A 16131-nucleotide genomic window follows, 5' to 3' on the forward strand; every position below is an offset into this window, starting at 1 on the left:
TGCCACCACCACTCACTACTACTGTTGATGCAGCGGGCAGCCGAGCATGTGATGTTTTCTTTTCCTTGCCACAGTCCCAAGGCCGTCTAATCCCCTGAGAGGGCGACCCTGTCTAAACACACGCCTGTCCCCACAGAGGGGCCACGGCTTGGCCCCCACTCACTCACACACACACACACACACACACACACACACACACACACACACACACACACACACACACACACACACACACACACACACACACACACACACACAAACACACTAACACACACTCACATACACTGGCTGGCCCCCCTGGGAATGTTTGGGGACCGGGTCCTGCCAGCCCCTCTGGGATAACAGACTTGTTGGCTCTGCTCAGGTATTTGAGAGCGACGGCGTGTTTTCATGTCGTGGGAAATCGGCTTTGATGTCGACAGGATGTTTTATGCACAACGTTGTTTCTGCACGAGAGTAAAAGCACAACAGTATTCAAACAGAGCAGTTGATTGTCAAGTGTAGAAAAAACAGAAAAGAAGTTTAGATATCCCGACATTCCCTGTGTCATTTTCCTCTGTGCAGGAATTCGCTTTGACAGATCTTTCATGTTTCCTGACAGAGGTTGTTCCACCAGTTCTCTTCTGTTTCATCCTCTTCCCATCTCTAGTTTGACGCGGCTCTAAATCCTCTCTGGGGAGGGAAGAATAACAAGCATTGAGTTGGTGGCACGGTGCTTCATAAGTTGCCATAATGTTGGCTCGCAGCTCAAACGCTGTGGTATAGATGAGGCCTTGTCCTCAGGATGAATGAGTGCTGACAAAAGGGTTGAAGCGAGCACATTTCAGCGCTGAGAGCCGCTGCCATGATGCCTGCTTTTCTCCTCTCTCTACTTTTACCGAGAAACAGATTAGGAAGAAGTATTCCACATACCAAAGACTTTTTTTTTTGTTCATGTCTCCAGTGGTATTGAGTAGATTCTTTGTGTTTGTAATGCCCGCGCCTGCTCGGCCACCCAGCGCTGCTGACAACGGGACTGAGCCTCTGAAGGTGATGAAAACAGGAATGTGGTGGAGAGGTTGGAGCTCAATGCCTTTATGGTAATGGCCCCAAATTACAATTAAGGAAGTTGTGCTTTCATGGGCATTTGTTTGTTTGTAGGATTCAACAACAACTCCTGGAGGGATTTTCATGAAACTTGGTGGAAGGATGAGTCAGTAAAGAACCCAGTACATTTTTGTGTGGAGCTTGGATGTTTTTATTCACTTTTTTTAACATTACAAATTAAGTTGTTTCACCCAGGAAAGAATTCATGGACCTAGATAATAAAAAAAACATATTCAGGGGATTAATATCTGTGAATATGTACAATTTGGTTCCAGATTCCTATTTTGGGTGATCGGTATAAGTTGATGAAATGTCAGGGTTAGAAACCTGACTTGTACCGTTACATAAAACAACTGTATGGTCTAAACATACTTCTAAGTTTTATAAGTTATAAAAAAAGAGTTACTCTGATATAAATAAGCAAACTTTCACACCTAAAATCTGTCAACTGTTGAATTGAAGTTGAAAAAATTGAGAAAATCATCACATTAAGAAGCTGGAAGAGTGAAATAATGAAAAATTATATATAACTCAATCCATAAATTGAATAGGATGTGAATGTAAACATGTAAACTTCTACTCTGCGTTTGTGTGAGAGATTGTGTCTACATCTGTGTGTGTGTGTGTGTAAAAGAAGCTGCACACTGTAGGTATGTGTGTCTGCCTGCTGTGTGTGTGGCCTCTTTGTTGAGCCGTGCGTATCCTCAGGGGACGCTTTCAGCTCCTCTCATTGTAATTGTTAATGTGCGACTGTGTCTCTGTGATCTGCATCCTCTGGAGTGTGTGTGTGTGTGTGTGTCTCTGTGTGTGTGTGTGTGTCTCTGTATGTGTGTGTGGGAGTGTGTGTGTGTCTCTGTATGTGTGTGTGTGTGTGTGTGTGTGTGTGTGTGTGTGTGTGTGTGTGTGTGTGTGTGTGTGTGTGTGTGTGTGTGTGTGTGTGTGTGGGAGTGTGTGTGTGTGTGTGTGTCTCTGGGAACTTGTCCAGTGGACGTTTGTGACACACACAACCTGTGAGAAACCTCTCAGTAGTTTGTGCCCCCCCCCCCTCCTCCCTCTGTTCAGACCACTGTTTTACAGCCTCACACACATTGTTTGGGGTGGGGGGGGGGGGGGGTCACAGTAGAAAGATGAATGTCCCGTTCAGAGCAGAGTTTCTCGTGTCCGTGTTGCCGTGTTGTAAAAGCCGCAGGGCAGAGCAGGGCCGTGGCTTCACAGGAAACAGATAGTTAGTAGCAGGCGGCTGATGGAAGAGCACAGTAAGAGCACGAAGGGACTGAAGTGTTGTCTGAACTTCTGCTGGGCTGAGAAAGATTACATTTGGGATAATATAGGACCTGACTCTTTGTAATGCTAATTTCAAATGAGATTCATAAAGAAAGAAAGGACGTTTATTATTCAACCCATACATCTTGCAGAAAAGATGTTTTTTTATTAACTTGTAAATTGCTGTGATGGTGGTTCTTCGTGCTCTTTTGTTCGATGATTACGTTTTCAAAGGCGTAACAAGATTTTCTGAAATATTTTTATGACCTAGACCCCAGAATAGTGCCGGACAATAAGTTGAGTTGAGCAGATTACAGACGATGTGATTATCCGTCTGATCTAAGTTTACTCCCATCGCAGCCAAAACACAGGATCAACACAGAATCCACTTCAGTCCAGTTCTTTTAAACAGCTTTACTCAAATGAATCTGGACCAAATCTGGTAAAAATATGCAAGATTAAAAAAGGAAATGTTAAATATTGATATATTTTAAGAAATACAGTTTGAAGGAAATTAACCTGCTTCTTTTGCTGTGTAAAGTGGATCAGAAGTTTCGTTTTGTAGATCAAAATAGGTAAATAACAGCATGTTTTTACGAAGCTATAAAGATTGACATGCTATCAGTTTATACAGATATTTAACTGTATGTTATTTCTATTAAAATAATCCAAAATGAACTGAGTACAAATGAACTGAGTACAACATTTAACCTTTTTGCTGTTGCAGAAGAAAATTGAATGAGGGACTACTTCTCTTCTTTCACAGTTAAACGTCCCTTACTCACTGTGCTTGTCTTTTCCCAGGTGCCGGGACGGATACATAGGAACCCGCTGCCAGTTTCCTGACCCGTGCGCCGCCTCGCCATGCTCCAACGGCGGCGCGTGTCGTGCCTTCACCAGGGGGAGCACGGTGGACTTCACCTGCTCCTGCAGACCGGGCTACACCGACCGCCACTGCCAGACGCCCGTCCACAACGTGTGCAGCAGCTCGCCGTGTCGCAACGGAGGGATCTGCGAGCTCGAGACTCTCACGACGTACAAGTGCCGCTGCCCGCCTGGATGGTCAGGTAACTGGCAGCGCAACCTTTTAGATAGATAGATAGAGTACTTTATTCATCCCCGAAGGGAAATTAAGTTGTCATAGCAGCCGGTATATTTGAATTCAATAAAATACAATACAATACAATAGAATAAAATTAAAAATTGAGGTTTTCTTGTGAATGACTATAATTTGTATCTCTTCAAAGAAAACTAAATCACTCCTGAGTTGAGATTGAACCAAAAATTGTAGTTTCAGTGTCTGAGTTTTGAATCTCAGGGGTTGTGAGGATTTCCAAATATTTTTTCTAAGGTTAATCAGAACAAAAATTTGATAAACTTCCCATTAATTTTGTGATAATTGTCTAAAATGAGACTATTAACCTTGACAAAGAAGAAGAGAAATGTGACAGACAAATCCCCGAGTAAAGCACATATGATGCAATTAAAATGTGACCAAAATGAAACATCCTGTTCCCTTGAACAATATTGGACATTATTCTGGGTTTGAACGTTGTTTGGAAACTTTTGACTAATGTAAGAACACAAGTCGACAAACTAGATAAATCATCATTGATCATTTTTAGATCTTTTAGACCTTTTTAATGAAGAATTACATTGATTGACCAGGTTCTCATAGCAACAAGGATATTTCAATACTGTTTGTTGTGTAGAATTTACAACCTGAGATTTGAGTCTGACCTCATTTCTCCGTGTCCTCAGGTAAACTCTGCCAACAAGCCGACCCCTGCGCCTCGAACCCGTGTGCCAACAGCGGCCAGTGCTCCACCATCGAGTCCCACTACGTCTGCACCTGCACGCCGTTCTTCTCCGGGAAGACCTGCAAACAGGACGTCAACGAGTGCGATGCATCCCCGTCGCCCTGCAGGAACGGCGGCGTGTGCATCAACGAGGTCGGCGGCTACAGATGCCAGTGTCCGCAGGAGTACATGGGCCGGCACTGCGAGAGCCGCTACCTGCCGTGCAGCCCGTCGCCCTGCCACAACGGAGGCACCTGCATCCAGAAGGGAGAGACCAGCTACGAGTGCTCCTGCGTGCCAGGTAGACACATCGTCTACATTCATGTGTAATTTATAAAACAAGGAAGTTTTTAGATTTGGGCAAAAGAAGTTCCAACATATTTGTCTATTTAATAAACTTTATACATTTATACACCTTTTCCTGACCAGTCACGTGCTCCTCTTGATTTAACGTGAGGTTGCTCATCTCTAAATACTCTGACTTCTCTGGAGTTGAGTTTAAATGTCAGGGTCTGGTAATTGCTGGTTGAGAGGTGATGTCATCTAGGGCTGCTCCAGCTCGTGTTGTGTCCTGTGTATCTGTGTGTGTGTGTGTGTGTGTGTACGTGAACATTTGTGTGTGTGAACTAGGCAGAGCAGGAAGGCATCAGGGTTTATCATAAGGAAATGGTCAAAGGACAACATCCTTTTCACGTAGTGGAGTGAAGCAAACCTCTCTGGAGCTTGAGTTCTGCTCTCCAGCTCGAGTCTCATTCTGCTTCATGTAATGTGTGTTAAGTGTCTTAGTTTCTATCTCTCCAGTGTACACAACAAGCAGTTTGTTGATATCTCATGAAGCTCGCTGACACTTTAACTATTCATTTGAATAGAATTTAATTTGAAGCCTATTTGTACATATAGTTAAGTTGATTATTGACAGTAATAATTGTTTATTTTACGACAGACTATAATGTAAATTTTTATTTATCTGTGGAGGCACATAAATGCGACATTCTCTTTCTTGCATCTCACCTCATATCTACATCTCGTTATTGGCTTATTCGAACATCAAAGGGTTGAAATGGATAAAAACAGATACTGTCGGTTAAGCAATAATAAATTATGTGATGGAGAATTATTGTATTATTGTGCACTTTAATATTTTATCTTTAAATTCATTTGAAATTTAAATGACATGACATTTTTTTTATGCTTTTTAGCTTTATTAGCTACTGGTATGTTCCTTTAATCTTGAAGTAAACAAGCAATTACTGAGTAAAAAACACTATTAAGTTCCTGATTAAGTCAATGGCATGTTTAAAATGTCAGGCCCCTGGTCCAGTCCAGTGGTTTCCTCTTGAGTAACCGTCAAACACAGTGGATGTTATTACACGGCACGTCTGCCACAGACCTCAAGAGGCGACAGCTGCCTTCTGTCTGCTGGCAGGAAAAAGACAGTTGACCACATTTAACTGTAGAGAAGTTTCACTCCCTTTGTTATGATGCGACAGCGTTGAGATTAATCACTAAAGCTCCCACCAGTAGAAGTTACTCAGGGGAAGTGAAGAAAAAATACGTAGCAATTAATAAAACTGAGTCTTTTATTTGTTTAATTCAGGTTTTAATGGGAAAAACTGCAGCTACAACATCGACGACTGCCCCAACCACAGGTGTGACAACGGAGGGACGTGTGTGGACGGAGTCAACACCTACAACTGCCAGTGTAAACCGGAATTCACAGGTTTGTACAGAGGTGTTTCAGTCCAGCACCGGATTCTAATATAGTGGAGATGTGTAAGGAAACAAGCAGCATCATGGGACATTAACCATCTGTAACCATGGCCCCCCCTCAGGTCAGCTGTGCACCGATGACGTTGACGAGTGCCAGCTCATGCCCAACGCCTGCCAAAACGGCGGCACGTGCCACAACATCCACGGCAGCTACCAGTGTGTGTGTGTGAACGGCTGGACCGGGGACGACTGCAGCGAGAACATCGACGACTGTGCCAGCGCCGCCTGCCACTCCGGCTCCACCTGCCACGACCGCGTAGCGTCTTTTTTATGTGAATGCCTGCCTGGCCGCACAGGTACAGCAGGATTTATTTACCTCTGAGGGGTTTTCGTACGAGCTCAAATTTGCTGTCGTTTAAATTACGTTTTAATTGTGGCGTGTGATGGACGAGATTGAAACGAGCTCAAATTAAAGGCTGTAATGTCGAACCCAGAGAACGTGACATTCAAATAAATGCTGATGTTAGGTTTCTCCTGTGGTTTTGAAGTCTTAAACAAAACTGAACTCGTGCCGGTTGACAGGAGTTGACAGTTTGCAGATGTATCATTTCTTTACTCACTCCCACTAATTTGATGACAATCCATTATTTAGTTTGACTTGAGTTTTCCTTAAGCACCAGCTGTCGGTCATTAAAAAGTTTCAGATCCCCGTCTTCCTGCCACAGTAGCTTCTTGTTTTATAGCCTTACAGCCCTGTGACTTTAATCGTTAACCAGAGGACGAGTCATCGGTCGTCTGGATCTTAAGTTATCAGAGAAACAAGCTGAGCAAACAGCGTCTCCTGATGTCCTGTGTCCACAGAAAGGCTTGGGAGATGATGATGATGATGTCTGTATACTGATGATAAACAGGAGGGCTGACCCGAGCTTTCACACCCAAAATAACAGGTGTGAAAAGAGCCTCGGGTCCTAGTCCAGACCTCATGAGGTGGTCCTGGTCCAGATCCGACAAACAAATAGTTTGGTCCGTTGGCAGAGTTGTTGACTTAAAGGTCTGACTTGAACAAGAGAAGTAGTTTGTAGTTTTCGCCTCTGATGATAGTGAATAAGTTATTATATAATGAATGAAACAGTGGCTATAACATAAAAGGTTTTCTCATTTTTCTCTTTTCAAATGGGAAGACAAGTTTTATTTCGACACGCTTGAAACCGCCTGAAACTGTGTTGGACTCGCATCAGATTTTCTGTCAGTGAAAAAAAATGTGCAGCTCTGACAATTAAGAAATCGGAGTTTAAACTTGACTGAGTCACAGGTTTATGGGATTCAGGATAATTGCAGTTCATAAACTAGGGAATCCTGAGCTGACAGTCCTGAGTTCAGTGGAAGAATCATGAAATCCACCGTCTGCTCCCTGCTCCAGGTTTGCTGTGCCAGCTGGACGACGCCTGCATCAGCAACCCGTGTCAGAAGGGCTCCAACTGCGACACCAACCCCGTCAATGGAAACCATTTCTGCACCTGCCCCTCGGGATACTTCGGTGCTTCCTGCGACCAGGACGACAACGAGTGTGCTCTGGGTACGACTCTCACTCCTTCACCTGCCAAACCTCTGTCTGTTGCAACTGCACTGATGAGTCAAATCAGATTTAGACAGTTTAACTCTATAAATCAAGAAAGCTCACACTTATCTGTAATTAGGGGATTTTCTGGAAGCCCTGATTGTACCTGTAATGTTTGAATCTGTCCTGAACCAGGCTCCAACCCGTGTGAGCACGCGGGGAAGTGCATCAACACCAAGGGCTCGTTCGAGTGCAAGTGCCAGCACGGCTACATGGGGCCGCGGTGCGAGCTGGACATCAACGAGTGCATGTCCAACCCGTGCATGAACGAGGCCACGTGCCTGGACCAGATCGGAGACTTCCACTGCATCTGCATGCCAGGTGAGATACTCATGAGGTTTCATCTTCAACTGGGGAACCAGGAAAATTGGTGATTTCTGGCCATATTGTTATTCGTTTCAATGTTGTTTTCATTGCACCAAATTGCAAAGAATCAGAAAACTCTCATAGAGTCAAACACAGCATATTAATTCACTAGTTTTCAAACTCTTCTTCTAGGTGATTTTGTTCCTTTTCAGTCTCTGTGGCTTTAGTGAGGTTCTCTTTACTTTCCCTGTAATTTACGTTTGGGGTAAATACTCTGACCACTTGGCACCAAACATGACAGATGTAGAAATGATCCTCTTTCTCTTCCTGTTTACATCCTCCTATTTATTTAGTGCTGAAATTATGAGCTCATTTACAATTTAAGTTAAATTTTCAATCAAATTCACGTCCGAACAGTTTGGTATCTGTAATTTGTTTTTCTTGTTGTTCTCTCTACGTTTTAAATATTTAGCTGCTTCTCTTTATCATGTGTGATAGTAAACTGACGATCTTTGCGATTTTTCAGGAATTTTTTCATGTCAATAAGTCGATGAACTAAGACAATAATTATTAAATGCAGTTATTCTCAGACTCTCGTAGCCACAGTGTGTAATTTAAGTCCAGTACAGAGGTATGTTACAGCAGAGTGAAACTGCCTCTCACTGTGTATCTCTGTCTCACCGATCCCCCTCCCCCCCCCCCCCCTCCGGTCCTCCCTTGCTAATTGGCCAGGCTACGCGGGGAACTTCTGCGAGATCGATTCGGACGAGTGCTCCAATGCTCCCTGCCTGAACAACGGCAAGTGTATCGACAAGATCAACTCCTTCGACTGCCAGTGCCCCACAGGTGAGGCTGCCGTACAGGAGGGAGGAGGAGGGAGAAGACGCTTTCTCTCTCTCTCTCTCTCTCTCGCTCTCTCACTCATTCAAACACACACACACACACACACACACACACACACACACACACTTACACAAACACACAAACACCTCTCTGGACGGGCACTAATCCCAGCCCTGAGGCAGGCTTACCCAGGCCCGGGCAGCCCCGAACCAACGCAGCAGTCGAGGTGCAGAGAGAGGAAGAAAAGAAGCGATCTATAGGGAAAGACTTGAGGGAAGTTTGAACTTTTTAAACAAGTTTCTCATCCTCGTTAGAAACTCTGATGACTGAGCAGAAAGTTGTGGATCCAAACAAGACTAAAATTAGCACGCAGAGCTGCGGCAGGGCTTCATTAAATAACGCTCTGTGTGTCGTGGTGGAGAGAGAGGTTGTCGTTTGGTTTATTTTGAGGAGAGGAAGTTGTTTTGCTGCAGAAATGCCGGCGGCGTTACAGTAGTTGGGCTGATGTTTTGTTCTGGGGTGAAGGAATGCAACTATTCAGAGACAAAAGCGAGAAAGGGAGAAAAAGAAAGGGAACGTTCCTCAAATGTTGTTTTGAATTCTTTCCCTGGGATCATTGACGTGGAAGCAATTTCTTTCTTTTTCTGGGAGGGAAAATAGCAAAAGCTCCGAGTCGGGCGGATCAAAGACGGCAGGATTCCTCCTGTTGAGAGAGAGAGAAAGAGAGGAAGGAGGGAAAGAGAGAAAGGAAAAAGAAAGAAAGACATCCCAACGAGGAAGCTTTAGAATTAATAGAGAGAGGGGGGGGGGGGGGGGTACAAAAGTGAACACAAGAGCTTAACGCCTACGAGAACCCTGTGTGACATTGAGAGCGGGTTATGTGAGGAAGCAGCACTAAGTGGTGGCGGTGAAAGTGTTTTTTTTTTGGGGGGGGGGGGTGTTGAGAAGCACGGACCGTTATGCCGAAACAGGAAGGGGGGGGGCACAGGGGGAGGGGGGAGGGGCTTTAACCGCTCTGCTTGAGATGTAAATTTGTCCCCGGGGGCGAGGAGGGTCCCCTCTTTTCATTTCTGTACATGGAATCGCCATGGAAACCCCACCGAGCGCCATGGAAATGTCTGATTCCAACAGTCTGCGGATAAATCCCTCTTTGGCGGCTGAGGTGCACGGTGCATGTGCGCTTCAACTTTTGTATGTTTATGCATATGTGTGCATCAGGGTAAGAAATCCCGCTCAAGCTTCTTTGGATTTCCGTGAGGAGGATTTCATTTAACTGTGAAGAAAACAGATTATTTGCATCGTGTCCTGACAAATAAACACTTTGAGTCACTGGGGTTTGTTCCAGTTTATTCTTTTTTTCCTGCTGCTTGGAAAGTGGCTCTGGTGTTTGAACCTCTCGGTGTGTAAACAGCTCATGTTCTGCTTTCTGTCTGATAAAGTCTCTTCTTTATTGGCTGTTCGGCTTGTTGTTGATGCCAGACTTCATCCACGATACTCTGGAGTTTTAGAACAGCTAGAGCGGAGAACGCTGTTGGCCTGGTTTTAGTTTGAAATCTCCACGGCTGCATTGTGGTCTGGACGCGGTAAAGTGGAGACATTCAGAAATGATGACGCAGTTCCAATAAGTCTTATTAAAAGGCACTGAAATAATAGAAATATGAAACGGCTGGTGTTTAAGATGCAAGTGCAGTCATAAATTATTAGTTCATTCATCACTTTTTCATCACCAGGCAATTGGACAACCCAAAATGTGTCTTTATTAAGAACTTAAACATGATCGATAAAGCATTAATAAATGATCTTTGAATCAGTAAAGCAGGTATCTTTGAATTAACTTTTTAAATTTTTCCGAGGCCCCTGGTATTGTCTTCACAGTCCTCATCTCTTGTCTGCGCTCACGACCGAGTCAGACTGGTTCTAGCAAAGTCGTCTGGGAAAACTCCGCTCGCCGCCAGCCACACAAATACTTCCTCGCTGGATTAGCCGCTGTCTGTCTGTCTTTTTTTTTTAAGCCTAAACCACCTGCGTCTTCCTGCGGCGAGGTGGCGAGGTGGGGGGGGGGGGGGGGGGGGCAGTGGAACTTTATCGCTTCATCAGACGACAACATCCCACTCGTCTGGTGGACTGTACCATCGTGTGACAGAGGGGACATGAGAGAGGAGAGTATCTGAGACGAGCTAAGAAATATAAAAACAAAAAGGGAGAAAGCCTGCTGGTGGATTTTGAATGACGAGGAGTTTGAATAGCCGAGGGTCAAAGGTCAAGCTGGCTCTTTGTAGAGACGGCCCCGGAGTGGAGGGGGGTGGTCGAGTGGGGCTGAAAGTAAGACGGGAGAATGCACATTGTGATGGAAAAAGTTTTCGGAGGACAAAGGAGGCAACAGGCTCAGTTTGGCTCAGATGAGGCGTCGGGCGCACAGGCCCGCCTTTGTCCCGCAGCCCTCGGTCAGGAGGCCTCGCAACTTTCATTCTTTCCTAACCCCCCCCCCCCCCCCCTCTCCCGCTCTAAACGAGCCAGTCCCCAAGCCAGTCCCCCCCCCCCTCCACACTCTCCCTTCTCCTTTTAGAGTCGCTCTGAAAAGAGGAGACGGAGAAAATAGAGAGTGTATAGTGTTTAGCTCTCGTTAATTAACATGCAGATTTCTGATTCGTCGAGAGCCCTTATAGCCCGGGTGCTGGATTCTGAGCGGGACTGGTTTGAAGTGCTGAGAACACAGTAGCCATGTCTGTACACACACACACACACACACACACAGACACACACCCACTCACACGCACAGGCACACACATTGGCACAATCAAACCCACTTGTTGTTTTTCCAGGCTTCGCTGGGAACCTCTGCCAGATCGACATCGACGAGTGTGCCAGCACGCCATGCAAAAATGGCGCCAAGTGCACAGACGGGCCCAACAAGTACACCTGCGAGTGCACTGAAGGTAAACGAGTTCAAACAAAAGCTGAAAAGGTTTAACAAATCCTGGAACTACAGAGTATAAAACTTTAAGGAGTTGAAAAGTGTAAAGTTGTTGCAAAGGAGGTCAAGATTCAAGCCTGTGAAATGTACAGAATTTCATTTAGAACCCCCTCTTTCGACAGGTTACTCCGGGAGACACTGTGAGACGGACATCGACGAGTGCCACTCGAACCCCTGCCACTACGGCAGCTGCGTGGACGGCCTGGCCTCCTTCAGCTGCAACTGCAGACCTGGATACACGGGCCGGCTGTGCGAGACCAACATCAACGAGTGCCTGAGCCAGCCGTGCAGGAACGGAGGCACCTGCCAGGACCAGGAGAACTCCTACATCTGCAGCTGCCCCAAGGGAACCACAGGTAAACACCACACACACACACATGGGAACTAAAAGAAACTTCTGTCTGAAATCTTGAGGTAACCGATGCCAATTTTCTTCCAGGAATCAACTGCGAAATCAACATCGACGACTGCAAGAGCAACCCCTGTGACTACGGGACCTGCATCGACAAGATCAACGGCTACGAGTGTGCATGTGAGCCGGGCTACAGCGGTAAGCAAGTCCAACATTAGCTTCAAACATGACGGAGGAATCAGCGTAACACTTTCAGCAAATACCTAAAATCACAACAGTAGAAATGAAGATTACATTGAGGTCTGGATGGAGCGGCCCTGGTGGGGAGGGAGGGGGACAGATGGCGAGCGAGTGAGCACGCTCCTCTGAGGCTCGACCGGTGTCGCCTTCCCGCTCCACCCTGTCCCCGACCTGCTGCTGTCAGGACACGCAAGATGCCCTCGCACACAAAGCGCGGACACACACACACACACACACACACACACACACACACACACACACACACACACACACACACACACACACAGACACACACTCTCTCTCTGGCGAACACTGTCACCGGAGATTTGAGCCGGAGAAAAGATTGCCTGAAAGATTCCTGAAAGTTGAGCTTTTAAAAGCTTGGAAGCCGGGCCCCTGCTTTAAAGCCTTTATGTTGTGCGCGGCACCGTGCTGAATGGCGTCAGTGCCTCAAGTGGCCGACAAAGAGGGGCTTAAAACCCCCTCATGTTCCTGGGAATCGATACATCACCTGCTCTAAGATGTAGACTTCATTGTGTGGCGGCTCCTTCTGTTGTGTATTTAATAAAAAGGCATCGGCATAATTTCAAAGCCACTTCACGGCCTCTACATCGATAAAGAAGATGAAGAATGAATATCCTCTCTTCTTCCTTCAGGCACCATGTGTAACATCAACATCGACGAGTGCGCCATCAACCCCTGCCACAACGGCGGCACCTGCATCGACGGCATCAACGGCTTCATCTGCGTGTGTCCGGACGGTTACCATGACACCACCTGCTTCTCCCAAGTCAACGAGTGCCTCAGCAACCCGTGCATCCACGGCCACTGCGACGACAAGATCAACGGGTGAGCACGTCCGTGAAGCGGTGCTTTGAAAGAGTCGAGTGTGAGAGGCGGTTCCCACGGTTTTCAGCCTTTAAGCCAAACCGAGGTTACCAGTCGTTGGCAGTTTCACTATATTTACTGGCCAATTTGTTTTCTTTCCCAAAATTATAGTAACTAAGACTAGGTGATGAATTGAAGTTTCAGTGTTAAAGATTAAGGTTAAAGGGTTATTATATATAAAATATAAGGGAGAGTTAAATATCCCCATAGATCAAACTATTCTACTCTGTCGGTTTTCCACATGTTAAAATCTGTTTTAATGAAAGCAGATTTGAAAAATGTATAAACATTTTCATTTAAATCAGTAACTAACTACCTTATCAAAGTAGATAAAGAATCTTTCAGTTTCATTTCCAGTATTTCATCGTTTGGCAGTTTGGTGCAGACGCCACAAATATGCAACAATAATCATTTCTAACCTGTTTCCCCCCCCCCCCCCCCCCGTCAGCTATAAGTGTCTGTGTGATCCTGGCTGGAGCGGCAAGAACTGTGACATCAACAACAACGAGTGTGAATCCAACCCGTGCATGAATGGAGGCACCTGCAAGGACATGACCAGCGGATACGTGTGCACCTGTCGCGTGGGCTTCACCGGTCAGAATCCCTGTGTGTGTGTGTCTGTGTGTGTGTGTGTCAGCGTGTTTGGCTTGTGTTGTCTTCATCATCATCCAAACCGCACTTCACCTCCGCCACACCACTTGACTGTTGACCTTCATCTTAAATTGAAGCGTGTGGGTAATAAATTCTCTCCCCCCGGCTGCGACCACAGGACCCAACTGCCAGACCAACATCAACGAGTGCGCCTCCAACCCCTGCCTCAACCAGGGGACGTGCATCGACGACGTGGCCGGCTACAAGTGCAACTGTGTCCTGCCTTACACGGGTATGAAAATATTATTGCAAATCGTTGATATGCTTATGTGCTGACCTGGTGCTCAGGCATTTCCTCACAGTTTCCACGGCATGTGTACTTTAAGTTAAAGAGCAGAAGCAGGAGTCGGAGTAAATAACTGTCGAGTAAAGTTCAGCGGCAAGACTTCCTCGGGGTGAGGACGCCAAACCTCTGCGGTGCTCGAGCGTCCTCGATGAGAGATCAGGAAAATATTTTCATGTCATCTCAGCTATTACTTGAAAAAACAAATAATAATGGAAAAGGATCAGGGCAAGAATTTCTTGTATTTGTTGAGTCGTCTTTTCGGAAAAAATCCGCAGGCCCCTTGCTTGTGCCCGGGGGGGTGGGAACGGGCTGCTTGACACATTTCCTGTTTGCCTGCTTCCTGTCTCACAGAAAAGCAAATGGCTTCACAATGGGAGGAAACTGGAGCCGGCTTCCTGTTGGAGCCGTGTGTTGTGGAAACAGATAGGGAAACGTCTCCGCAGGCCTCTAACACTAACAGAACCTGGCTAGAATCTTCTGATAGCACTGACTGAAAGATGATTCTGTGTCCATTTGCGTTGGGTTATCTCCAAGTTCATGACTCCTACATGATATGGCACGGTGGACCTTAAAGTTGTTATTGATTTCAAATGAAGCTCTGCTGTAATATGAGTGGTTTTCTGTTGATGTGTTGCAGGAGAGAACTGTGAAACCCTGATGGCGCCCTGCGGCTCCAAGCCCTGCAAGCATGGAGGGATGTGCCAGGAGTCCGAGGACTATCAGAGCTTCTCATGTGTCTGTCCTGAAGGATGGCAAGGTAGACATGACCTCTCCCTCCACAAGGGCCCAACAGTCCCCAAGCTGCACCAAATGTCACTCACTGATACCACTCCCCCTAAATAAACGTGTTTTTCATCAAGATCCATGAATGAATCTCGGGTAAATTGGTTTAAACTGTGCAATATCGAGGAAAGTGAAAAACAATTCCTGGATCAACCGGATCCAAAATGGAATGAATTCTTTCTTGGTTCATTCATAACCTAATTTCCTCAGAAGTAGCTCTGCCAAGGCCTGGCATTCTCTTATGAAACCACATTTATATTCACAAGATTTAGATTTTCTTTTGGATTTGCTCCACATTGTTGACACTCATAAATATATTTTATTTCCTCAAGTTCCATGAATTAATCTTATGGGAATCAGTGAAAATGTTGAAAAACGCCCTAACAATGTGAAAGGAAGTGGAATAAAAATTCCTGGATCCGCTCTCTGATCCTGGCTCCAAAACGTAATGGATTTTTTTCTTTGGGTCAGGTCACTCAAATTTGACCAACACCTGACCTGACTTGTACGAGAAATGAAACTTTCCCATTTGTTTTTGTATAGAGTATAAGGTTCAATAGTAGTTAGTAATTCAGTCATTTAATATCCTGTTATATCCCATATCTTGTTATCTAAACATGCTATTGTTCCTTCATATGAGATGAAATAAAAATCTCCCTGCGTTCCTCTACTCTCAGGACAAACCTGTGAGGTGGACATCAAGGAGTGTGTGAAGAATCCCTGCCTCAATGGAGCGACCTGCCTGAACACTCCGGGCAGTTACCGCTGTGGCTGCAAACCGGGCTTCACCGGACGCAACTGTGAAACCAACGTTAACGACTGCACACCCAGTGAGTTTTCCAATTCTTCCCCCTTCATTAAACCCCTGGTGAACCCACTCCCGCCCCCCCGGTGCTAAGTCAAACTCTCCTCCTCTTCCTCAGACCCCTGCAGCAACGGAGGCATCTGCAAGGACGAGGTGGACGGCTTCCTGTGCACCTGCCTGCCCGGCTTCAGGGGCACGAAGTGCGAGGAGGACATCAACGAGTGCGAGAGCAACCCGTGCAAGAACGGCGCCAACTGCACCGACTGCGTGAACAGCTACACGTGCACCTGCCCGGCCGGCTTCAGCGGGATCCACTGTGAAAACAACACCCCCGACTGCACGGAGAGGTACGACGCTCGCAGAGAACAAAGAGCCGGGGAGCAGTGGTGGTTTTGTTTGAAATTTACACAGATTTGTGGGTCAGATCAACAGGTTCATTTTCCTCCTCTTGATAAAGTAGAGCCCATTTTCTTGTCCACTACTGCCCTCTCTGGTGGAGTTTTGAATAGCTCATCATCTCCTGTACT

The 16131-nt window shown here is 46.0% G+C and overlaps 1 protein-coding gene across 2 annotated transcripts in view; it reads left to right on the top strand.

Moving 5' to 3' along the window:
• Positions 1–16131, top strand: part of LOC133001483 (neurogenic locus notch homolog protein 1-like) — a 41819-nt gene that overhangs the window by 11094 nt on the left and 14594 nt on the right. For both annotated transcript variants that reach the window (XM_061071057.1, XM_061071058.1), the window contains exons 3-18: positions 3154–3416; positions 4111–4449; positions 5746–5868; positions 5981–6214; positions 7279–7434; positions 7612–7797; positions 8515–8628; positions 11448–11561; positions 11722–11955; positions 12039–12149; positions 12848–13040; positions 13528–13673; positions 13849–13962; positions 14654–14773; positions 15477–15629; positions 15723–15951. In XM_061071057.1, the coding sequence (XP_060927040.1) occupies positions 3154–3416; positions 4111–4449; positions 5746–5868; positions 5981–6214; positions 7279–7434; positions 7612–7797; positions 8515–8628; positions 11448–11561; positions 11722–11955; positions 12039–12149; positions 12848–13040; positions 13528–13673; positions 13849–13962; positions 14654–14773; positions 15477–15629; positions 15723–15951 (2829 nt within the window). The remainder of the gene's footprint in view (positions 1–3153; positions 3417–4110; positions 4450–5745; positions 5869–5980; positions 6215–7278; positions 7435–7611; positions 7798–8514; positions 8629–11447; positions 11562–11721; positions 11956–12038; positions 12150–12847; positions 13041–13527; positions 13674–13848; positions 13963–14653; positions 14774–15476; positions 15630–15722; positions 15952–16131) is intronic.

Source organism: Limanda limanda, chromosome 5 (assembly GCF_963576545.1).
Source record: "Limanda limanda chromosome 5, fLimLim1.1, whole genome shotgun sequence".
NCBI classification, from domain to species: domain Eukaryota; kingdom Metazoa; phylum Chordata; class Actinopteri; order Pleuronectiformes; family Pleuronectidae; genus Limanda; species Limanda limanda.